General features: G+C 50.7%; 1 protein-coding gene across 1 annotated transcript; it reads right to left on the reverse strand.

Annotated features, from left to right (window-relative positions):
* Nucleotides 1-18,120: 18,120 nt before the first annotated feature.
* LOC143211132 (uncharacterized) lies at nt 18,121-19,527 on the reverse strand. The gene has a single exon (XM_076428592.1). The coding sequence runs from the start codon at nt 19,525-19,527 to the stop codon at nt 18,121-18,123; it is 1,407 nt and encodes a 468-aa protein (XP_076284707.1).
* Nucleotides 19,528-26,726: the final 7,199 nt, after the last annotated feature.

The following is a 26,726-nucleotide window of genomic DNA, read 5'->3' on the forward strand; positions in this document are numbered from 1 at the left end:
TGGCTGTAATCTCTTAAATAAGACCGACATTTTCATAATGTATTCGCGTACCGGTTCATCCTTCTCCTGATAATTATCTTTTATTCTGCGTACCAGAGTGTCCTGGTAGTCCGTTTCCCCGAAAAATTCCCTAAAAGCCTCCGCGAATTCCTCCCATGTTGTACACTCCGCCCCCTCCTCCTTGTACCAATGCTTTGCGGTTCCCCCGAGACATACCGCTAAACAACGTAACAAGTCGCTTCTTGCGATATTACAATACTCCCGTTGTAGCTCTAGATCTTCTAGAAACTCCTCAGGGTCCTCTTCCGGTTCTCCGGTGAATTTTAATTTCCATCGTCGCATTATGTCGACGATGGGTGTTCCCTGGTAATAAAGGTCTCGAGGTCTCGCTCCGCTCGGTACTCGGGATGTGGGGACTGGGAGGATTACTTCGTGAGGGGGTGACCTCTCTCTGTTGCCCCTTACGTACCCCGAGGGGCCCGCTTCGGATACCCATTCCTGTTCCATCGCGTCTCCGTAAACCGATCGCTCTTCCGAGTTGGACCGTTCCCTTTTCGGTATATTAAGTAGGCTTCTCATTTGTCCGGGGTTTCGGTACCTGACTACTCTGGTTGCGGTTGTACGATATGATGGATAGGGATCGGGTTCGCCGGCCGCGCTACACGAATGACGGCCCCGCTAATTGCGGAAATTATTCGAGAGAGAGAGAACGCGTATCTATTTTGTACCCGCGAGCAAACGAAAAATCCGATTTTTCTTACATGGCCTTCCCCCGGCAATTTCTTCCTCTACTTTTCGCGGCAGGAAAGAGTAAGTATCCTATTGAGTATCCTAATCGCGTTCTACTGCCCGTCGACAGTGTTAATACGCGTTTATCGTAACTACCCGTCGTACCCCCTCCTCCTTTTCTCGGCCAGCGCTAGCCGTCGTAATGTATACTTGAGGGGTGTACGATATTTTGCCAATTTAACTCGAAAATCACAAATACACCCGAACTAATTTAATCGAGGTTAAGACGGCACTCGTCTAGGCTACAACATTGACACCTCAAACCATATTCTCCCCCAACACCACACATAAAAAAACATTATATAAAAAAAACATGTGGGTGGGCGACAAAAATTTTCTTTTGGGGAAAATACACAGCAAATTTCAATCAATTTTGCATAAATTCTATCGGTCGTGCGTCATTCCAGGCCTCGATAACTAATTTTCTTTTTGGCGGGTGACCCCGACAAAACAAAATAGGGGTTTAATTAAACTGCGTCTCCTCGGACGAGTTTTAGTGGTACAACCTCCGCGCGCTATATCCCGCGTGCCGGTTTGCGAGGGGCACCCTCGACCTGCTGGTGGGTCGCACTCGTTGGCGCGTCCCGTACCAGCAAGTGCGATAGTCGCCCGTACCACGCAACCGACCGCGAGACCCCACAACCTACGAAGGTTGTCCCCCCTAAACCTCTTTGGAGACGTTAAAAAAAAATTAATAAATGATAAAATTCGTAGACAACAAATAAGTAATTAAATAAATTAATAAATAAATAATTTAGTAACAATAAATAATTTGAACGAATTACATGACTAGAGATTTACAATAAATAAATTAATAAATAAATAAATAAACTCTTCAACAAACAAATAAATAAATAAATACTGCAACCAACAGACCAACACTTTCAGAAATAATAATTTATTAAATAATCAAATATTTAATCGGTATAATTGTGGTCACCCGGTATCTACGCTTAGCCGCTGGAATGGCACACGAAACAATTACAAGGTGAACCTTGTAGACAGTAAATATCAAGTTGTAATACGATTCCGTGCTGGCTCGATTCTCCCGACTGAATGAACGAGAGAGAAAAAAAATGTTTACACGGGTCGCGTGTCTCTATTACGCCGCGGCTCGCTTCGTCTCTGTGACTCGTCTTTCCTCGCCGATAATATATTTTCTCCCGTGAGAGCCCCGAGCCTCTCCGCGTGTCGCTACGAACAAGCCTTTTCTCAAATCGCTTCTTCTGCGAGAGACTTGAACTGTTCGGGCGCCAATTTGTCACGCCGTTCACCGGTTCTCGACAGAATCGGTGGCCGGACTCGGGAAATTATGGCCTGACGGCCGGGCCACGCTCGGTTGCGCGAAACGTGGTCCTCCCGGGACAAACAATCACTCGCGTATTCGAAATTGTTCTCCCTCGAGCGCTCGAAAAGGAACCTACGGGCGCCAGACACGCACTCGTGCCGCACGAAAACAATCGGGGTTCAAACCCGAGGGATCACTTTTCCGAACACACGAGGATTGCGCGACCTGGGATAGCGGTAGAAGGGTCCAAGGTTACACGTGGGATGAAGGACGGGGCATTCCCCGCGACGGGAACGTTTCTCACAGGGAAAGAATGAACCGAGACATTTACGGCAGACAAAGATCGTTTATTATCTCGGGAATTAACGTTGACAGGCCACCGGCGAGAGCCGGTGGCAAACAAGATGGCCGCCGGCGCGATCTCGATCGATTTCGACGGGTGTTCGGTCGTTCGCGCGTAATATTCCCGGTTCGCGTCGGACTCGGCGGTCACAGGATTCCGCGTGAATGATACAAGCCTGGAAAGGCACGATTTCCGCCGAGCCCCGATAGAATACGCGTCGCAGTGCGAAGAGACTAGGCGACGACGGCAAACACGTAGCGAGATCGAAGCGGGCGCGTCGCGTCGTCCCACCGTGGAACTTCCGAGGATCGTGAATCTAAAGGGCCGCAATCGAAATTCGTACGTCCCGCAAAACCACTCGGGATCGCTACGACACACTGCTTCGGCGCCGGCGCGAGAACACTCGTCTCGGACCCCGGACGCGCCGAAGCACTTAGCCCGCGCAAATAGGTTACAGAACCTTCCAAAAGACGTCCCGAGCCAACACGAGCAATCACAGAACTTTATTCGCAGTATTATGACCGGTACTTACCAAACGGCACGGCTAAAGCCCGACAATGGCGGTCGTAGCACAGTACTTTTTCGACGACAACGCGGTTAGAGGATACGTGAAGCTACTACTGGGTCCTTCGTCCTAGTGACACACTTCGCGTCGGCTCGGAACGCGGAAACGGGGCGTCCCCCACTACTTCCTCATCTAGCCTCGCTGCTACGACGGCCGGACCTATCGCGTGGCTCCTCGCTACAGGGCCGAATTCAGGGAATTCGGACCCGGGCCTCCGACAATTGTTCATTTTCTCGGGGCCGCGTCCGATAACGCTGCGAGGGCGAGGGGATGGACCCGAGCTATTCCAGGTGAGCTCTCGTGGCTGTTCCCGGGTGAGAGTCGGCAAGGTTGGGCAGCTGAACGTCCCTACGAAGTCATTTCCTCGTCGGCATCTCCGGGTTGGTGAATCCGAGCTCGGTCCAATCCCCGTTGTCTTCCTCGTTCGCGCCGTTGCGTGATAGGTCGGCCGGGCGTCTTCCCGTAATGGCTTTCGCCAATTAGCAGCTGCGGATAGGTGTAGGCTCCCCTTGCAAGGGAGCAGGTCCTGAAACTCCGTGTCGCGCCCAGCGGCGCGACATTCAAATGCGATAAATTTTCCGCCGCTGGAGGCCGGTTGTCTCCAGGGAGATCGATCGCTACGCTCGCTTCGATTCGTATCGGCTCGCGAGTGACCCGGTCTCGGTCAAAAGGGTTCGGACAGACGTCGGCTAAGCTGCCACGTCACAATAGATAATGCAATTATTTTTTCATTCAACGTGAATGATCGTCTACATCGCGGTATATTCACGTTCCTTTTGTAGCATAAAAATAAATTTTTAATGTGCTCGGGCCCAGTATTACAAAAATTATGGTTCATAACATTATTTGCTATTTGTAACCTCTGCATGTATGTCCGTTTTTGAATCTTGCACTGCTTAATCCTCTTATGCATTTCTACCACTGCCTGGTAGTATTTTCTATTATCCTTGGATAGTTGGCTGATACTTGTTGCCTTGAAAACTTTCAAAAGAGACCCTGAAAAATATAATACCATTATTGTATTTCTGCTATTTAAATTATATATTACCAAAAACAATCACCACGTACAATCTCTTTGTGCATGTATTTACGAAAGAAGAGTTGGCAATGCAAACATTAAGTATGTGAAATGGATGGATATTAATTTCACCTTTTCTATTATTAACATGTCCCAAAGTTTATTAATATTATATTGACACGTTTACAATACCCAAAACCACATTAACTGTTGCGACGTTGCCCGTCTTCGCTCGGCTTTTTGGCCGCGCGGACACGGTCCTCTCGGGACAAATGTAATTGGCGAGAAAAATCGAATGGAACGCTAACTATTGTTCGGGCGCCAGGTACTCGGAAGTACCGCACTAAAGAACACTAAAGTCTCGTGTTCGAGGACGTCGAACACGAGCTTCGACTCTTCTCGCAATCACGAACGGAATTCGACGACACGGACTGCCAAGAGTTCGGACACAGGGAATAACGGGGACAGCCCTCGCGGCAGGACGGGTCTCGCAGGTCAAGAATCAACAATACGAAATTGGCTCTAGATCTTTAATGGTCACGAAAGTAAAAGATACAGGCGAGCGGCCACGAGGCCGCGAAACGGGAGCCCGCGCTCTTTGTACACTTTAGCGGAAGATGGTCGTTCGCTGAGCGCGTTAGTCTATCGTGATTTTATCGCGGACGTACGATACTACGGTACAATATTCGATTTCTTCGTCGATACAAGATTCCGCGAGGCGCGCATGAACGGCGCAATTCCTAAGACTGTCGCGAGAGTCCGAGACGAAGCGAAATTGCCGACGTGCGATGGATAATCCACGGCCGTACGCGGGATTCGAGGCGCGTAGACCGCCGCGGTTCACGCGTAATGCCGCCTACGCTTCTACTGTCGCCGACTACCCGAACCGAAGACTATTCGATACCGACACAACTCCCGAGGAAGACTTCCGATTTACGAAATTAAGGGAACTCTCGTCGCGAATGCTCACAGCGTCCTGGCGCACAACACGTGTCGTCCTCGCGCGAATAACACGAGCCACCACAATAAACGAATCGAGGAATCACAGAATCGACTTACCGTTGACGATATTTGTTCTAGCCGCTACCGACGGACTTCGTAGGCCTCGCTGAAGGTTGCCCCTCGATCGAGATTCCGCGCTGGATCCGGAAAAGCCACCCGCGACGCGAAACTGAACGGTATTCGGTAGTCGGAAAAGGACGAGATTATGTGAAGCGAAAACGCGACTATACTCGACGAGCCTCTGTGCGACAGTGGTTCCTCGATCCGCATCGACGGAACGCATCGATCCTGGTTCCCCCCACTCCGGGCGTATTGCCGAATTTTCCGATAGGTGCCGTACGCAACGCAACTAGGTTGTCGCAGGATCGCAACTACGAAAAAGTCCTAGGGCCCCAGACTTTACGCGACTTCTTAGTTTACCGCGACATTTGAATTCCCGCTCGCCCTCGGCGAGCGGTTCGCATAATCCTCGGCAGCCAATTCGACACACCACCCACGCTGAGATCCTAGTTGAGCGGGATGAGACGGCGGCGGGACTCGTGAATGCTGTTGTTCGCTATAGGATCTCTTCGTCCCACGACGGCGCCTCCGGGTTTGTTCGCCCGTGTGTGATGACTTGTTTCGCTGCTTCCGGCGCCGGATTCGATCGTTGGCCATCCTTTTATTCGGTATTTGATCCTTCGGCACCTTTTCGGACTCGTACGCTTTCTTTATTGTCGATGATTGCCTGAAACGTCGTACTCCGTACGCACAACAGATGGCATCAGTACGGTGCATGGAAATCGGAAGATTTTCCTCTCGGAGTGCTCTTATGGCTTGCAGGTGGCTTTCGTAACCGAAAAAGGTCGGTCCGGTCCACACGTAATTCGGCTGTTTGACCGAGTTCGCACGCTTGCAACGTCACAAGGTTTTGCCGGCGACCGCGTGCGAAGCCCGCGAAAAGTCACAGGGGATAACCCCGGCCAGTGTTTGTTAAAGTCCGTTCTTAATTATGTACGCGTAATTATTTATTTATCTGTTCAATTATTGGTTAACCCATACGCGCTCGTAACGCGCAGAAACCCACGAACGGAAGCAACGGGAGGAACCGCCGGAATTATGTATTCGTGTTCGTAGTTGCGTACTCGTAATTATTTATCTATTCACGTATAATTGTTACCTAGCGCAGTCATAATACGCACCGATAACCGAAACACCCGTCGTTTCGGGGTAAGGGACTACCGCGAGTTCCCAGAAAATTTTTTTTTATTACGCACGGTTAATTGTTGATTGTTCGCGTACCGGCCTGGAATAACGCCCCTGATCGAATCAAACGTCCGACTAGTCCGCGTCCGCACGTCCACATCAAGGAGGCACCATGGGTGTCTCATGGGTGTACCGTCTAAGGAAAGAGCAGCTCATCCAGGAGCTGCACGCACATGGAATCGGCACCGAAGGGACTGTGGTCCAGATGCGCCAAAGACTAGTGGCTTATGTACGCCGCAACTCAGAAATCTTTTCGGAGAAACCGGAAGATGATCCGGACTACAAGGAGGAAGCCGACGTCACCAAAGACCTGCTCGACTTCCACGACGAGCTGGCAGCCGGACTATTCAATTCGAGCACCTCCACCCCGCTTCGCAATAATCAAACGGCGAGAAACCCACCCGAACTGGCTACGGCGGCCCCAGCCGTAAACACCGTCATCGACCAGATGAGAAAATGGAACTGCTATTTCGATGGCCGCGATCCACGTGTGTTTCTAGAACGAGTCAACGAACTCCAGCGGGCGTACCACCTATCGGACCGGCACATACTGGAGGGTTTCCCCGAATTACTAAGGGGAGACGCTCAACTCTGGTATAGGTGTGCGGCAACGTCCGTCACCTGGTGGATCGGGCTTCAGGAACAACTGCGAGAGTACTACCTACCGCCGGGAGAGCGACGCCACCTCGACCGACAGATCGCCGATCGACGACGAGGACCGAACGAAAAAATCCTGCCCTACGTCACGGCCATGACAACGCTGATCCGAAGACGCGGGGGATACTCGCTAGACCAGGAACTAGACGCCCTTTACTACAATATGAAAGGCGAGTTCTAGCTCCGAATCCGCCGAGACGAGGTAAAAGGGGTCGCCCAACTCATCCAAAGAGTGGGGGAGATCGAAGAGATCCTCATGACCATGAAGAAAGAGGCCAACAACTGGAGAACGGAAGGGGCACGATCATCGACCGTCAAGCAAGAGGCGCTCCACAGAACAGCCACGGCCGTCACAACACCGTACTCCCGCCCAACACACTGCTGGAAGTGTAAGCAACCGGGCCACGACCGTTTTGAGTGTACGAACCGGCAATTAAAATTCTGCTCTTTCTGCGGCAGCGACGGGGTCCTAACGCGTGATTGTCAGTGCCACCGCGGAACCCAGGGAAACGGGTCACTGGCCGGGCCGATGTAACTTACGACCCGGCCATCGACCCTCCCGAGAACAGGATCTTCACAAACTTCACCGTCAGCGACCATCACGCCGAAGGGCTTCTCGATTCAGGCTCCGTCTGCTCCAACGTCAACAACACCATGGCCAAGAAATGTGTCGTCGCCGGATGGCAGGTAGCCAAGGAAAATACACTGGCTGCCATGGCAGACGGAACGGAGACAGAACTGAAATGGAGCGTACAGAACTTTTAGCTACCAGAACTGGAACACCAATACTTCGTGATGGGGTCAATGGAGCACGAAGTGCTACTGGGTATGGACGCCCTGTCGAAACTAGGCCTGATAATACGTATCGGCAACCAGGAGATCTACCCGATCAAAAGACCGAACCGAACGAATGCCTGTACCGCCACCATCCAGAAAGGGCTGACGTATTTGACGGCAGACGAGAACGGACAGCTACAAGAGCTAATCCGGGAGGAGCAGAAGAAATTCGAGAAGATACATGGGGCGACATCACTGACGGAACACGAGATCCGACTAGAAGACCCAACCCCGATCAAATGAGAGGTATCGCCCACGCAATCCAGCCATGCAGGCCATAACCGACGCAGAAGTCGAGAAAATGTTGAACGATGGAGTGGTTCAACCGTCACGGAGTCCATGGAGCTCACCTATTGTGCTCGCACGAAAAAAAGACGGGAAACATCGCTTCTGCGTCGACTTCCGAAGACTGAATAAAGTAACGAAGAAGGACGCCTACCCGTTGCCACACATCAACGCAACGCTGAACAAACTGCGGGGAGCATGATACTTGTCGACAATCGACCTCAAAAACGGGTACTGGCAAGTACCACTGACACCTGCCAGCAGGCCGCTGACAGCATTCACCGTACCAGGGAAGGCACTACTGGAATTTAAAGTGATGCCGTTTGGCCTCCACTCAGCCCCTTCTACGTTCCAGCGGTTACTCGATCAAGTAATCTCGCCAGATATGGCACCACACGCCTTTTCGTACTTGGACGACATAGTCATTGCCAGCAAGACTTTCCAGGAGCATGTCAGAATTCTACGTCAAGTCTTCCAGCGGCTCCGAGCAGCGAACCTGCGGCCGAACTGGGGGAAATGCCACTTCGCGCGCGAAAGGTTAAAATACCTAGGGCACGTCGTAGATCAGGAAGGGCTGCACACCGACCCAGAAAAGGTGGCTGTAGTAACACAGTTGTCACCGCCCACCGGAGTCAAAGAACTACGACGATTCTTGGGCCTTCTGTCCTGGTACCGCCGTTTTCTACCAGACGTCTCCAGAGTCGCAGCGCCATTAACTGCTAAAGAAGAAGACGAAATGGAAATGGGAAACACCACAACAAGAGGCATTTGACCAATTGAGACGCCAGCTAACGGAGGCCCCAGTCCTGGCGGTCCCGAACTGGGAACGACCATTCACCCTACAAACGGACGCCAGCCAAGAAGGACTGGGCGCCGTGCTCACGCAGGAAGGCGAGGGCGGAGAACGAGTGATCGCATACACAAGCCGAACACTGAACTAGGCGGAGCGTAATTATTCAACAACGGAACTCGAGTGCCTCGCGGTGCGGTGGGGCATTTGGAAAGTGCGCCATTACCTGGAAGGATACCACTTCGTGGTACTGACCGACCATCAGTCATTAAAATGGCTGGAAAAAATAGACAACCCGTCCGGGAGACTCGCAGGCTGGGCAATGGAATTAAGCCAGTGGGACTTCGAGATACGATACCGACGAGGGCCGGAGAACACCGTGGCCGATGCACTATCCAGACAACCAGTACAAGTATGCGGTAGGAAAGAAAAGAAAAAGTGTCCATGGTACCACCGCCAACTGAAAGCAGTTCGAGAACGACCGCTAGATCACCCGGAATACTGCATCAGGCAAGGGCGCCTGTATCGCCACATTTTGCACACGCTCGACTTCGACGAACACCCGGCGACAGACGAGTGGAAATTATGCGTAGCCACGCACGATCGACAACGAGTGCTCCGCGAGTCTCACGATGATCCGACAGCAGGCCACTTGGGCATCGCGAAAACGCTAACTCGCCTCTGTCGCCTGTATTACTGGCCCAGAATGCTACGCGAGGGCGCTCGCCACGTACGAACCTGCGAGAGCTGCCAGAAATACAAGGCATCGCAGCAAGCACCAGCCGGCCTAATGCACGCAACACCAGTTGACCGACCATGGGAGATGGTAGCCGCCGACCTAGTCGGACCGCTCTCTACCACGGTCCAGCGCTGGAAACACCACGCTGCTCGTCATATAGGATCGGTTCACTAAGTGGATCGAACTACGGGCACTAAGAAAAGCTACCGGCCCGGCCATAACACGGGCCATCCGCGAACTGGTCATACTGCGACACGGGTGTCCTGACGTGTTCGTCACCGATAACGGGACGTGGGATAATGGGGCGTGAAACATCGGTGCACTCCTCCATACACGCCTCAGTGCAATCCGGTCGAGCGCGTGAATAAAGTGGTGAAGACGATGCTGAGCCAATACATCGGACGATCCCAACGAACGTGGGACGAATACTGCTCCGAAGTGGTATTCGCATACAACACGGCGCAACATAGCGCTATGGGATACTCTCCAGCTTACCTCAACACCGGAAGAGAATTGGTGCTACCAGGAAGCCTGCGGTACGAAAACAGTCAACGAATGGCAACCGGGTTGAAAGTACGTCTACGTCGAGTACAGGAGGCACGAGAATTGGTCCAATGTCATACCGCCCGCAGTTTCCAAAATCAACGGAAATATTATGACAAGAACAGACGAGACTGGGCGCCAAACATTGGGAGTCTCGTGTTAAAACGGACACACATTCTTACCGACAAGGCAGCCTACCGGAACGCCAAACTAGCGGAAAGATACAGCGGCCCGTTCAAGGTACGACGTAAAGTATCACCAGTAATATTCGACCTGCTAGACAAGAAAAACAGGGCGGGTTCAGCATGTCCACGTAAGGGACTTGAAACCGTACGAACTCGACCCGACGCCAAGAGATGGCGCAGCGGAAGAAGCAGCAGAGGAGAGGGGATGCAAGAGGTCCAGCCGACAGGCAGCGCGCCAAGTCAGTACGACGACAACAGTTATGGCGAGCGGCCAACCAGTCTCAACGCAGGAACTCGATGAATTCCTCCAGCAATTAGAGGAGGATTATAGGCGACACGGTACCTATAAACCCCAACCGGCAGGCCCACGTCGGCCTACACAGCCACGGATGACCGTCCCACCAGCACGACCGCCGATACATCAAAGAGACGGTCTACCACAAGCAAGGCCGCCACGCGTAGGGCTTGGATGCGTGGCACCGCGGGGTAGAGCCCAACAACAGCTAGAGTATCGGCCGCCATTCAGGGTACCGGTGGTATCCCCGCACCGGGAGGCAACGCAGCAAACCCGAGCCCCGCAGGTAGCGAATAAAGAAAAGCGGGCAACCGCCAGGAAGACGGCTGAGGGAAACGTCGCCCGAGCAAAGAGGCTGGAAATGAAATTCCGGGCCTGGAACGCCGGAATGGCGTCGGGGACCGCCAGAGTCGGAAGATAAAAAAAATGGACAAAGGCCGCGACCCAACCAATGCCAACGATTGCAGAGGAGGGGGAGGCGCCACCATCTCCACCGCCGGAGGTGCTATTCCAGCACTTGAATATCCGAGAGCCATCCCCGATCCCACTGCCCAGGGACTTGAACCATCGGCCACAAAGGAAGGAAACGTTGCCAGACGGGACGACATTTTGGTCGCCCATAGGGGTCAAGTGATACAGGCTGGTCATCGTGGGCATTCGGTGGCCGCTCCGGCTGGACCCAGACACGGGAGCCGTTCGTCACGTGGGGGAACCACGACCCGTCGTAAGCATAACGAACATTAGTCAATTTAGGGGCAAACTCTTCGCCGATAGGGTAACAAAAGCCCCTCTCGCCGTATGTACGTCCCGTCCCCAAAGAAAGGGGGGGGGGGGGTGCGACGAGGCCTCACCTCGTCGCGAGCGACACGTGAATGGGAACTACCGTTCATCGCATATATTTATAAACGTTCTCGACACGGGCGCGCGCCAATCACCGCTGCGGCCGCCCGACCGCGAGCGGCACTCTCCATGGTCCGCGCTTTCGCGCACTATATAAGCCGCGCCGAAGGACCGGCTCCTAGGAATAAGTATTACCAGCGACCGCGTGCGAAAACCGCGAAGAAGAATCACCCGGAAAACGTTCGTAATTATTTATTCTTGTTCATGTTTATGTACGCGTCAATTATTTTTTCACCGATAAATTATTGTTCAGCGCATCCGCGTCCGTAGTACGCAGAACCCGCGAATAGGAGAAGATCTCCGCAATTAGCTGTTCCATTGTTATTTATGTACTCGTGATTATTTTTTTTGTCCGTTTAATTATTCAGGGCATACGCGTCCGAAATACGCATCGTTAACCGGAACGTTCATCGTTACGGGGTAAGGGACTACCGCGAGTTCCCACGAAAATTTTTTTTGTTCTCTCTATTAGCGTAACCATTAAGTGTTCGCGTCCGGCATAACGGCCCCGAGCGAACCACCCGGCCAACTAGTCCGTATCCGCCCGTTAAGGTTGCCAGGGCCCAAAGCAAGGAGACACTATGGGAGTCTCAGATGGGTTGCGACGTTGTCCTTTTTCCGAGCGGTTTTAGGGCCGACGGAAAACGGTCAACCCCGAGATTTTATAGGTTCTGAGACCGGGCCGTGCGCGGCCGTGCGGACACGGCCCTCTCGGTGCAAAAGCGGAATTCAGAGGAGGCTCGAACGAACGACGCGATAGCTGTTCGGGCGCCAGGTATTAGAGAATACTACGCGAAACACGATAATGTCCTCGTGCTCGGTGAAGCCGAGTCCGAGAGCCAAGCCTCCACGAAACGCGGCGTGAAACAATGGCGCGAACGGCCAGATGGTTCGAGCGCAGGAGGTAACGGGGACAGCCCACACGGCAGGACGGATCTCGCAGGTCAAGAATCAACGATACGAACTTGGCTCTATTTCTTTCATGGTCTTTGACGTAAAATTTACAGGCGAGCGGCCACGAGGACGCGAACCGGGAGCCCGCGCTCCTTATACACTTTTGCGAGAGTTAGTCGTTCGCTGAGCGCGTTAGTCGATCTTGATTTTATCACGGAAGTACGGTACTACGGTACAATATACGATTTCCTCGTCGATACAAGATTCCGCGGGACGCGGATGAACGGCACAATTCCTAAGACTGTCGCGAGAGTCTGAGACGAAACGAAATTGACTACGTGCGATGAACAATCCGCGGCCGTACGCGTGATTCGAGACGCGTAGACCGCCGCGGGTCACGCGTAATTCCGCAGACGCTTCGGTCAGATACAACGGATCAGATCGGGTTACAAATCCGCGGCCGTACGATTTCGTTACAACACGTAGACCTCCGCGAGAATACGATAAATTACCGCGGCTCTACCGAATCGCGTCTAACGCCGCGGACTATCCGAACTGAAGACTATTCGATTCCGACACAACTCCTGAGGAAGACTTCCGATCTTCGAGATCAAGGGAACTTTCTTCGCGAATGCTCACAGCGTCCTTGAAGAGGACGCGAGCGAAGGCTCGAGGCGCCCTGCGCCTCGGCTCTTACGAAATCTCCGAGGACGAGACGAACACGTGTCGTCCTCGCGCGAATAACACGAGCCACCACGATTAACGAATCGAGAGATCACAATGTCGTGTTACGTCCCGCGATCTAAATTTGTTGCTTAAAGCAACTTGGGAGCTCGCGGATCAAGACGCTAATAATTAACTCAGCTTTTGAGTCCACACGGCGAGTCTAACCGTGTCTAACTCGGGTGACGACGCTACGGGTTCCCTACGGTTTACAGATAGCACTCACCGGATCTTGACCTAGACAATAACGATACTAGCCGCCGCTCTCGTAAGATGATCCTTCCGGGCTCCGTTCGCCTTGGGTGAGTCGGGCGTGCCACGCGCTCGGCCGGCAGATAAGAAGATCGGTCTCGAGTGAGGTCGAGGGCCGGACCCTGACCTAGTCAACGGCGATACTAGTCGCCGTTCTCGTAATATGAATCCCCCAGCCTTCGTTAGTCTTCGGGAGCCGGGTAGGCAGCGTGCTCAGCTGACTGATAGGAGGATCGATCTCTGATGAGATCGATAGGCTGCAGCGAAAGTTGAACAGGTGCCCTCCAAGGAATCTGCTCCTTCTGGATCGGAACGATGCGAACTTTCCCTGTGAATATCGTATCGCGGATGATTATCGGAACTCCGCGCACACCGATGACTCTAGCGAATTCGTCTTTGACGGCCTCTTCGCGGAAGTAGTCGCGGAGGAGCTTCTTCAATTGGTACTTACGCCCGGCGCGACGAGGCATGTGGTATCGTACGGGCAACAAGCGTGAATTTACGTTAGTGGAAACAATAGCTGGCTTCGCACAGAATCCGTAGATTGTACCGAGCTACCTGATGGGCTCTGTCGCACAATATATAAAGAATCTGTGTGAAGAATGCAACGAAGGATTCGATACCACATACGACGAGTGTTAGGGAGTCGGAATGATTAGAGATCGATTTGAATGCAAAATATGAACTTTAATAAAAGGAACTGAAGGAATATGCCGTTGACGGCTACACAGAATACTTAATGTTAATAACGCAAGAATTAGAACGCGAGATTGAAAGTGAGGGAATGACTCCAGGTGGAGTCCGGAATGGAACTGAAAAGAATGGGATGCTCCATTGAGCTCCTTAGATTTGGGAGGTGTCAATGGAGTGGGTAATTAGGAGTGGGAATGGTTGGCAGGTCAGGGAGCGCTAACGCGAGGAGTAGGGATCGCTGGACGCGATGACGTAATACCGAGCGTCGCGTGGCAACAGGGACAGTTGACGGGATTGGGTTTGGAATAAGATTTATGAGTGGAATGGGAAAGGAAAATGAAAGATAGAGCGGAGAATAGGCGGTGCGTGGATCGCTTACGCACGACGGTAACATGCACTTATAACTATTATGTTCGTGTTACAATGGGTGTGTACTTATTGCTAGCAATATATATATATATGATAATACACGATTATATAGTCTTATAACTACGCACTACGTCATCGGACGTAACACCTCCCTCCCACGGAAGAAAAATAATTTGTCGTAAGAGAAATTATTTTTCCTCGTCATTCACTCTAGGCATTCTTTTATAACTAACAAATTGTTTTTTCCTATCAACTACTATTTCACTCAGGTCTTCCGCGGCCTCGCTAGTCACTTCGGTGTCCATAGCGGAAACGGGAACGCACTCACGAGGGGACACTGGGGTTTCACTCGCGGCACTTCTGTTTTTTAAGAACAAAAAGAAATGAGTCAACGCACTCCACGATGCTGCCAGTAGCTGGATACCGCATCCGTAGGCGCTGTGCAGCGCGAAGCCGTTGAGGATGGTGTTGATGCACATCTTGGTGACCTTGACCGCCATGTAGATACCGATGATGCCGGCCATGGCCGTGCCGAACTCGACAAAACCTTCCCACAGCTTTACTCCCGTGGTTTCGGCTATCTTAGTCAGGGTATCTTCGTCCAACAGATTGTACATCTGCACTGATTCGCCGGCGTACGTTCGTCCTGATGCCCCCTGGGCCATTGAGTCGATAACGGCTGTCTTTTCCACTGGAAACATTATGTGTTCTGCAAGGCGGCGGATCTCGTCCTGCGAATAAATTCCACCATTTGCGAGATTGGCAGGATTAGTATACTGCCACGCGGACTCAGTCAGTGGTTGAAGAGGTACTGGCGGCACTGTTTCCACCGGGCGTGGTATCATCCGGTACCATGTCCCATGGATCCGGTACATCGGTGCTCATTGCATTCCCTCCTCGTTCCGATTCGTGTCAGGATTCGGTGTCGAGGCGTAATGAAATACGACTCGTTCCTGTGGAGGACTGGGAGTTCGTCGTAGCAGTCTGCTGTCTTCCTCACGGTCACCTGAATAGGGATACATTGAATTATGTGAATTACCTCTCCTGATTGAACGGCCATGTATCCAGGTTCTTTTACTAGCGTTGTGGCGACTTCAGCGGGTGAGGTGTTGATTAATGCGAGCGCGTTCTTGAGGACTTGTCTCTCCAGCTCACATTTCTGTCGCATGATGTCCCGGTACATGCTTACTAGCTGGCCCTTAATGTGCTTTTCGGTGTAAACGAACTTGGTGTTGATATAGGAGAATATATCAATGTTGGCGATGCGAGTCTTCTTTTCCGTTTTGAATTTTCCCTCCTTGTCTGTTTCGACTATTAGCAATTTCGGATGCTCCGTTTTGCTTAACGTATAGCCGCAGACCACGGTGTGTCTTGTGCTCGTAAGAGCAAAGGCCGTGTCACCGGAGGTGACTGTATAAATGGGCGTTGAGCCGTTCTTGGTCGTCGTCTTGACGCCCTTGCCCTCGTACAAGACGTCGAATTCGTTGAATTTGCACTGGCTGCTGGGGATAGAAGTCCAGTAGGAATATCCATCCTCGGTGTCCAGGCAGTGTTCTCTGCCCAATGCACAATGTTGTCCTGAAGGCAGGATGATCTCGTTGTTTGCCAGCTTCACTGATGCCTGACGCTCCTTTAGCGTAATTCGGATGACAGCTTGAACTACCACATTGTCCCAGGTTCCGAATGGGTCACTGTAGGTCGTACCCCCGCACGTACCATACAGCTGGATGGAACCGGCCAGTGTTACGCTTCTTGAAGTCGTTGTATTGCTGAGGAGGCCTGAGATTTGTGCCGACGGTGACAAAAATAAAACACCGTATTCATGCATTGTCTTGCACACTTCCCTGGTCGTGGCCAGGATGTACTGTTGCCGTCCGTTGCTGAACACGGACGTATGCGAGTGCATCCCACAGTAGTAGATGGTGCGGTCGACTTCGATTTTACACTGTAGGACGTTCGCGTCATTGTAGTCCACCATTTGTAATAGCTGAATCTGCAGATCTTGATTTACCGGAGACTCGCTTGTGTAGTCGCATTTCGGCTGGTCAATCGTAGAGAACGTAGTAATGTTGAGGGTGCTGCCCCGCAATCGTACCCGACGAGGGTGAGTGTTGATTGGACGAGCGCGAAGATAAAGAGAGCGAGGATGAAGAGGTCTTCATGTTGTCGGTGTCGCGTGGTGACTGTGACTGCCGTGATTTGAGCAGTGTCTTATATTCATCCTTATCGCTACCGTGCCTGGTTTTATCAGCTATCTTTTGCGAGGGGGTGGGGGAGGGGTGACACTTTATTCCTCTAAGAATGTCGCGTCCTCCCCGAAGGGGGGCTCCCGTTGAGCCCTCCATGCTGCCAGCTCGTTTCCGGCTTCGAGGAAGCACCGCCAGCACTCCATCGCGGGTTGTGTTCTGCATAACTGCACCCAGCAATCCTCGCAGAAATTGTCCACGACTCTCTCGTACATACAGCCGTGGATTACCTGGGTCTCCCGAGTCGGATACCTGGAGCTGCATGCGTCGCAGAGTAGCTTCTTGTCCCCTGCCGCGTAGGCTACTCCCTTGTAACAGATCACATCGTCTAGATATTCGATGGTGTCCATGCGTTTCTGGGTGACGGTCCTCTGGCGAGGTGTGGTCCAAAATTTGCAGCACATCTTGATAGTAGAAATGGTGGATCGGCGATGCTGTGTTAGCGGTCTCTCGATCAAACTGATTCTTGAGTGGACCACGCTTGGTCCTTTTTGTAGGTTTAGAAATAGAAGTAGAGGGGGAATGACGTGTTACAGCCCTTATCGAAAACGCTTTTCGGGCGTTGTTTATTACTTGGGTCATAGGTTCATCCGATCCTGTCGGTGCCAAATTCGTGGGAAGCATATCGGGCTTCGCGATTATCGCACCTAGTCTAAACGATTCCGGTTTCTCAACTGTCGCAGTTGTTATAACCGAACTTGATTCCCTTGCGTGTTTAATCTTATCAGTATGAACCACCCGAGATCCTCTCCTAAAGTTTATACGCACGTTGTTAACGACAGTATTTATGGACTGGCTCGCAGGACTGTGGTTTGGAGAGTTTTTAATAACTGGTCGTGTGTACGGATACTCTTTGATTTTATTATATAAGAACCTGACGAGCTCTCTTACAGCAGTAACTTTTCAATACGGCGATTAGACTCTCACTGGTCTCTTGAGACCGGCACGCGAAACGGCAGCGATTCGACAAATATTCGTTACAGTTCAATTTTGCCAATCAGGAGTTGAGACGACACTTAGACAAAGACGCAGGGTCAGGTTACAAAAACTATCAACAGTCACGAATGACGGAATCTCTGGAACGCGTAGAAACAATACCGGCTCAAGCAACCGGCGAGCTATTAACGGCTATTAGAATGATATCTCGCTCGCGTATATATGGTTTTAAACATACCGCCCGCCTTGCGTCCAGAGGAGGCAAAACGATATATCTTGGTCTTCGCAAATTAAGTATTATAAGAGAGTAATTTCGTGTACGTTGGAACCTTGATATATAAATGACAATTCACAGCAGTAAACGAAGATAAACAGTAGTCCGTCAAAGGCAACAAAAAAAACTAACAATATTGCTTCTTAAAATAAGTACATAGAGTAAAGATGGAACGCAGCTTATAATCTACCTTATACATTAACGCAAAGGATACAAAAGTATAATTGGTAATTACTTGGACGAATCTAAATTTTAATTTTGTGACTTGACCGGCAGCGGGCAAATCTGGGTTATAGGTCGTTTCAATTCACCGTCCACGGTACGCACGGTGACAACGCGGACCTTTTCGTCCGGGCCAGGATGTAACTGAGTAATGCGCGCGAGTTGCCACTTAGAAGGGGGAAGTAAAGAATTTTTTAAAAGAACAAGTTCATTTACGCTCAAGTTTGCGCGATCCTGCTGCCACTTTCGACGTTGATGCAACGTATGTAGATAGTCAGAGGACCACGAACGCCAGATTTGTTCGGTAATTTTTCTGACTTGTTGCCATCGGTCAAGTCTATTCGGATTTATCTCCAAAGCGGATTCCTCTGGAACCGCGATAAGTGGCCGCCCGATAATAAAATGACCGGGTGTCAGCGCCGATAGATCGGTAGGTTCGTCGGTAAGAGCGGAAATCGGACGAGAGTTCAAACATGCCTCGACCTGGCATAAGACGGTAGAAAACTCAGTTTGAGATAAAGTATGCGCTCCCACTGCTCGCTTTAAGTGATACTTGGCGCTTTTTACTCCAGCCTCCCAGAGTCCACCCAAATGAGGAGCGGAAGGGGGGATGAATTTCCAGGTGATCCCGTCATTAGCCAGCAAGTTTTTGAGCGAAGGTTCAGACAGGAGAACTTGAAAGGTTTGCTTCAATTCACGATCGGCACCACGGAAGTTCGTGCCGTTGTCAGAGTACAAGTTAGTAGGAAGCCCTCGGCGACTGACGAATCGTCTAAAGGCAGCTAAAAAGGCAGCGGTGGAGGAATCTTCGACAAGTTCGAGATGCACCGCTTTGGTAGCAAGGCATACGAACACTGCGAAGTAATATTTTCTCGTCTTTTGACCTCTACCGACAATTGGAAGTATGTGAATTGGACCGGCATAGTCCAGCCCAGTATGGGAAAATGGAGCCGAGGGAGTGACTCTAAAGTTTGGAAGGTCTCCCATCAGCTGAGTAGCAGCTTGCGCCCTTTGCCGAATACAGGGAATGCATCGATGTATGTGGGCGCGTACTAAGGATCTAGCCGAAATTATCCAATATTGTTGCCGAAGAACTCGAAGAGTTAACTGCACGCCTCCATGGAGAGTGCGCTTGTGTACATGATCGATTAGAAGTTCCGAAATTCGGTGTTTCGGCAATATAATTGGATGTTTTTCTTCATAGCTTAGAGCGGCATGCTCGAGCCGCCCGCCAAGCCGAATTAATGAATCTTTCCCGAGGATGGGATGTAAAGAAATAAGCGAGCTGGATTTCGGAACCGGTGCATGATCCTTTAAAAATTTGATTTCAGCATGAAAGTTTTTCTTTTGAACGTAAGACATCCAATACAGAGAAGCATTTCGTATCTCGGCAGCAGATAAAGACAGTGAATGGTACAGCGAGCAAGTAGACGACATACGTAGTTTTTTACAAGAATTCTGGGCGAATCGAAGTATATATGCAGTGACTCGACAGAGTCGCGTCCAGCTTGAGTATTGATATAGAAGATCCCATTCAGGGTGTGTTGACAGTAGTTGAACCTGTATTTTACGAGATTCAGATGAGGCGATTTCTCGTGAGTCTAGCTCTTCGCTATTCGAACGAGTGTGATCAGGCCAGAAAACGGATGGACGAGATAACCAATCCGGTCCAGACCACCACAGCTTATGAGTAGCGAATTCAGAGACGGAGATGCCTCGCGAGGCGCAATCAGCTGGGTTTTCTTGAGAACGTACATGTTGCCACTTTCCCTGCGGAAGCCGAGTTTGGATCTCGGATACGCGATTTGCGACGTATGTATTCCAAGTAGAAGGATGTTGTCTAAGCCAGGCTAAGACGACGGTGGAATCTGTCCATCCGTAAATGCGAGACGATGAAAGTTTTAAGGATGACGAAGTCCACTCAAGCAGTCGGGTTACTAGTACGGCAGCGTTTAATTCCAAGCGAGGAATGCTGATAGTTTTGAGAGGAGCTACTTTACTTTTAGCAGTCAGCAGAGTAACTTGTATATCCGAAAGGGAATGAAGAACTCTCAAATAAACTACCGCGGCGTAGGCACAATGTGACGCATCGGCAAAGCCGTGTAATTCGATCGCGATACTGTTGCTGTGCAGTCCGGTCCAGCGAGGAATTTTAACCGAGCTCAATTGAGGCAAAATGTTGCAATACGCAGTCCATTTTTTACGAAATTCAAGGGGGGTATCTTCATCCCAATCTTTCTTTAAGAGCCAGAGCTCTTGAAGCATTATTTTTGCAACAATAATCACGGGAGATGCCCATCCTAATGGATCGAATATTTTTGAAACGATCGAAAGAATACTTCGTTTTGTACACTTTTCCGGCAGACAACAGTCTACCTGAAAGCGGAAAACGTCTTCGGAAGGGGTCCATACGATACCAAGGACCTTTAAGGATTCATCTTCACTGAGAAAATGATCGGACGCGGACTCACGCTCCTCAGAAGGAATGTTTTCAAGTAATTCGACCGCGTTAGTAGCCCATTTTCGAAGTTGAAAACCTCCACGATGCAGGAGTTCTACTAGCTGCCGACGAATCTCGAGGAGGGTATGAGTATTGTCCGCGCCGAAAATAGCGTCATCTACATAAATGGAATCTTGTAGAATAGGCACGGCAGCGGGAAAATTGTTTCCCTCGTCAAGAGCCAATTGATCAAGTACCTTAATGGCGAGGTATGGTGCAGATGCGAGACCGTAGGTTACGGTAAGCAATCGAAATGAAGAAACCGGCAGCTGGCTGTTCGGTCGCCATAAAATTCTTTGATAGTCGGAATCAAGGGGATTGATTAGAATTTGTCTGAACATCTTGGCGATGTCAGCAGTGTATACGTAGCGAAATAGTCGCCAGCGCAGTATGATAGCAGCTAAATCGCGCTGTAGCTTTGGACCGACCATAAGGTAGTCGTTTAGAGATTTTCCGGACTTGGTTTTAGCGGAAGCATTAAATACGACTCTGAGTTTGGTCGTACTGCTAGAAGGTCGCACGACAGGATGATGAGGAATATATATCGCAGAAGAGTTTGAGGCTTGCTCTTCCGCTATGCGTTCCATGTGACCCATGGAGAGATACTCTGATAAGAAGTTATGATACTCCGATTCGAGTATCGGTTGTTTGAGCAGTCGTTGCTCCAGTGTCGAGTAAAAGCGAGATGCGATTGAGTATGATCCGTCGAGATCGAATGGAGGTTGACTCTTGAACGGGAGTCGCACTATGTATCGCCCTTGAGAGGAGCGGGTGTGGGTGTCACGAAAAAAGCGATCGCACCGTTCGTCTTCTTCGGAGAGAGGGAGCTTGGAGGGAACTTCTTCAATTTCCCAGAAACGACGTAGCGAATTGTCTAAATCTTCAGAAGATAGACAATTAACAATGGAAGTAGATTCCTGACGAGAATCTTCGAGTTTGGCAGCTGACACAGAGTTTATGAGATTTACAGCAGAGGAGGATTCCTGACGAGAATCTTGATTTTTGATGGGACCGGAAAGGATCCATCCCAGCGAGGTAAGCTGGGCAGTAGGAGTACCGAGAGGACCTTGGCGGAGGTCGTTCAGCAAAAGAGAGCCGTATAAATCGGCACCGATTAAGACATGAATTGGATGGCAACTGGAAGGGTTTGGATCAGCTAGCTGGAGATTGCGTAAATGTGGCCAAGACTGCAAATCCACACGGGATTTAGAGCCGGCGTAAGCAGTGATACGCTGATAGACAAAGGCTGACAGTGGGAACGATACTTTAGAATTGTGGCATGATTCTAATGTCACGGATACGCGAGATTTTGCCAACCCGTTATACTGATCACCGAAACATTGAATTTGGAGTCTCGTCCGATATCTTTTCGTTCGCATTATAATATAATATACATAAAGCTACAGGAAGCTCCTTGATCAAGTAACGCGCGAAGCCTGAAGGCACGTCCTTCAGCGGTACGGAGTACGACCCAAGCAGTAGCGAGCAATGTATTTGGAACGGAGAGGTCCGCGGGAAGGACTGTCTGCACTAATACTTGCGACGCAGTACAGGAATCATTAGAAGAGCTTTCTTTATCGACGTGGTCGTTAACTGAAGTCTCGTTAATAGCGTTAGTCGCTTTGCTTGGGGAACCGGCAGCGCGATGTAAGAGCGAATGGTGAGTTCGCTTGCACAGAAAACATCTACCTGGATTTTTACAGTCGGAAGTGACGTGACCTGAACGCAAGCAATTAAAGCAAATTCTATTTTGTTTAACAAATGAGATTCGTTGATCAATTGATTTGGATTTGAATCGGTCACATTTAAATAGAGGATGATTACCGGAACACTCGATACATTTGATAATCGAAACATTATTCACGCTCGAGCGGTTTCGCGGAACGTCAGACACAACTTTGTTTTTGCTAGAAACACCGTCGCTCGTGGCGATCGTATCGGTAAGACCGCGGATGCGAAGAGTCATGAACTCGTTAATTTCTTTGTACGTGGGATAGTTTTTTGAACAACCGCGTTCTAAGAGCCACTCATCGCGAGTGCGTTTCGCAAATTTTTGTGCGATCAAATAAACTAACAAATCGTCCCAAGAATCAACATCGCGTTTAAGATTTCTCAGCGCGGTTAAAGAAGATACAACGGTGTTTGGGAACCCGGGACTAATTTAGGTTTAGGAGTGGACTGTATGGACGACGAAAGGATCGGGTACAAACACAGAAGGGAGTCCGGATTGGGGAAGGATGTGGTAAGCGTGAGCGGGAAGAGGTAGACGAAGGAAAATGATATAGAGAGACGTCGCACGTTGTTAACAAACCGTGATTTATTTGGCTCGAATCGCGTGAACTAGAGCGGGCGCGCAGTCAAGTCGATATTGACATGTATCCAGACTGGCTGGACGAAACTTTACAAGAAGTGGGCGCGATAGCAAGCAAGTAGATCGGATGGCGGTTAGAACGATTCTCTTGAGCTGGTAATGCGAGCGATTAACGGTCGTTCTCGGGAGTCACGTGATCGCGCATCACGAACGCGGTACCGGGAATCGCCAAAACACGGGCGTTGTGTACATCGGATTCGCAGGACGCGAATCCGAGGTACGGGTAACGCGGGGGGTCGGCTGAGGGCCGTATCGCTCGACATCGATATCTTAAACTACCTTATTTTCTATGTGCTTAATCCTAAACATACCGCCCGCCTTGGATTTCTGGAGAAATCCGAAATCAAAGAAAAGAACGTAAAGATCGATTGCCGCCCGCCGTGAACGGTCGGCGAGGCAAGATCGACTGTATGTACACAGCTGTTGTCAAAACACGGGTGTCTCGCGAGTCGCGGACTAGACAGATGCGTCGTTGCTTATATCTAATTATATACACTATATACATCTATTGCATCTGTTTACCGTTGAACCTCGGTACGGTCTACGGTACGGTATCAACTGGTCGCGCCTTGCCGCGCGGCGGACAAGGCGGCTCGGACGGAAGGTCGATCGGCAAAATACACAATTTTACGATGGGCCTCTTGTATTGGGATTGCGCGGTTTTCACCGTCACAACACGCACGATGCCATCATCGCCGGGATGACAATCGATGACGCGGCCGAGCTCCCATTTACACGGGGGGAGATTAGACTGCCGTAATAAAACTAATTGCCCGACAACAATATTGGGCTTTTGGGTTTGCCACTTAACGCGTTGTTGGAGACCTTGCATATACTCTTGCGACCATCGTCGCCAAAAACTTTCCGTCATTTGTTGGCATAATTGCCAACGCGAGAGACGTGCTTCGTTTAAAGCGAGCAACGATGGATTAGGAACAGCAGTGAGGGCTGCCCCAATCAGAAAGTGCCCAGGCGTCAGAGCACAATAGTCGTCGAAGTTTTCCGATACTGCAGCTAGTGGACGCGAATTCAGACAAGCTTCGACCTGGCAAAGCAATGTCGCGAATTCTTCGAAAGTGAGTGTGTGGGCTCCAACAACTCGTTTAAGGTGGTACTTCACGCTACGCACGCCGGCCTCCCACAATCCTCCAAAATGAGGGGCGGAAGGTGGAGTGAAGTGCCACGTGACACGATCGAGCGCTAATCGATTGAGCGTCGTGGGATCGCGAGTTGCTGCACGAAACGCGCTCGCGAGCTCACGATCGGCGCCCCTAAACGTTGTGCCGTTATCGGAATAAAGGGCACTGGGAATGCCGCGGCGCGAGCAAAAACGATTATACGCTGCAAGGAACGCAGCCGTCGAATAGTCACTTACGAGTTCTAAATGAACTGCCTTTACGACCATACAAATAAATAGCGCAATATACGATTTGCGAGAACGTTGACCGCGGCCGGGTGACGTACGAGTTTGAATCGGACCTGCATAATCGAGACCGCAATGTACAAACGGTCGAGCCGAACGCGTAACTCGAAAGTCCGGTAATTCTCCCATCAATGCACTTTGCGGTGCAGCCTTTTCGCGTGCACACTTAACGCATTTATGCAGAACGTTTCGGACGGTGGGACGCGCTCGCAACATCCAATATTCTTGGCGGAGAATGCTCAGTGTCAGCTGCGATCCAGCATGGAGAGCTCGCAGATGCGCGTGAACAATTATTAGCGTCAATAAGGGATGGGATTTCAGTATAATCGGATGTTTTGCTCGTTCCGACAATTTGGCGTTTTTAAGGCGCCCGCCAACTCGAATTAGGTTGTCCTCGTCTACATATGGATTAAGGGAGAGGATACTGCTCCTTTTATTGAGAGGGCGATGGTGACGAAGCGCTTGCAGCTCTTCAGGAAAGAGCTCTTGCTGCATTTGTCGGAGCCAGAAGGCTTTCGCGAGTTGGACTTCCGACGCATTGAGGGCTGGACTTACGAAGTTCACTCCGGGCTGTTTTCGAATTCGGGCTACGAATCGAAAAATGTACGCAGTAACTTTCAACAATTTTGGCCAAGACGAGAAGCGATCACGGAGCTCACATGGCGTACGAGCCGGGCAAAGATTGACCGAAATGGTCGGACGTTCCTCGGTGAATGTGCCAGACGGAGCCTCGGGAATATTGCAAGGCCAATGGTCGGTTGAGAGTTTCAGCCACGATGGGCCTGTCCACCAAAGGTCATGAGCCAGTAGTTGGGACGGAAGCAGGCCGCGAGATGCGCAGTCTGCGGGATTTTCCTCAGACGGTACGTGGCGCCAAATGGCATCGGGTAGGATGGAATTGATTTGGGCCACTCGATTTGCGACAAACGTTTTCCATTTTGACGCGGGTTGTCGAAGCCAACAAAGGGTGATAGTCGAGTCCGTCCAGCAATAACACGGGACGTTTTCCGGCAGCTCGTGCAGTGATTGTCGAATGAAGACGACGAGATGAGTAAGGAGAAGGGCGGCCGAAAGTTCGAGCCGTGGAACCGTCAATGGTTTGACTGGAGCTACTTTCGATTTGGCGGCGAGTAGCGAGATGACGATTTGACCGGAAGAAGTCACGAGGCGCAGATACACTGCAGCAGCATACGCTAATGTGGACGCATCCGCGAAGCCATGCAATTGACAGGAGCTGATGTTTACATCCTGGTGCGTCCAGCGAGAAATTGAGAGCGAATTCAGCACTGGCAATTCTAAACGGTATCTCTCCCAGCGTTCGAGAAGGACCGGAGGAAGTGGGGAGTCCCAACTGCATTTCTGCACCCACAGCTGTTGCATGAGTATTTTTGCATACACTGTAGTGGGAGTGACCCATCCTAATGGGTCGAAAAGGCGAGCAATGTTTGACAGGACTGATCGTTTGGTGCACGCGGCATCAGACGGAAGCGTGACTTTGACGCGGAATGCGTCGACTTCGGGACTCCACGCGACACCAAGGACCTTGACAGTGTCATCGGACTGCAAGATTTTCTCCTGGACTATTCCATGATCATGAGGACTAATATCAGCAAGCAAATGCGAAGCATTGCTTGTCCACTTATGCAGACGGAAATGTGCCTTGCTGAGCAGTGCAATCAATTGATTACGAGTCTCGATTAATGTCGATTCCTCGAACGCTCCAAAGACACAATCATCAACGTAGAGGTGGTGTTGAAGAACGCGCGTGGCTAAGGGGAATCGGGACCCTTCGTCCTCTATAAGTTGTTGTAGGACTCGAAGAGCGAGAAAGGGGGCCGGAGCTGTACCGTATGTCACGGTCAGCAGCTGATAGTGACCAATGGGCTCCGACGGAGACGACCGCCACAAGATACGCTGATAGTCAACGTCTTGTGGATCCACCAGTATTTGGCGGTACATTTTTGTGATATCGGACGTTAATACGTACCGATATTGTCGGCACCGAAGAATTATGGTCGGAAGATCGGTTTGGAGCTTGGGTCCGATCAACAAATGGTCATTCAACGAAGTTCCGTTGCTAGTGAGGCTGGACGCATTAAATACAACACGAAGGTGTGTTGTTGCGCTGCTATCGCGTATCACCGCGTGATGCGGAATATACACGGCGTGGGGGGCGTCGATACTCGACGGAGGGAGCTTACGCATATGCCCAAGCTGTAGGTACTCGCGTAAGAAGTCATCGTACTCGGCATAGAGTTTCGGTTTTGGTTGCAGTCGAAGTTCCAGTTTGGAGAGCATTCGTTCTGCAATGCGATAAGAGTGCCCGAGGTCGATTGGAGGGT

This window comes from Lasioglossum baleicum, chromosome 8 (assembly GCF_051020765.1).
Source record: "Lasioglossum baleicum chromosome 8, iyLasBale1, whole genome shotgun sequence".
Lineage (NCBI taxonomy): Eukaryota > Metazoa > Arthropoda > Insecta > Hymenoptera > Halictidae > Lasioglossum > Lasioglossum baleicum.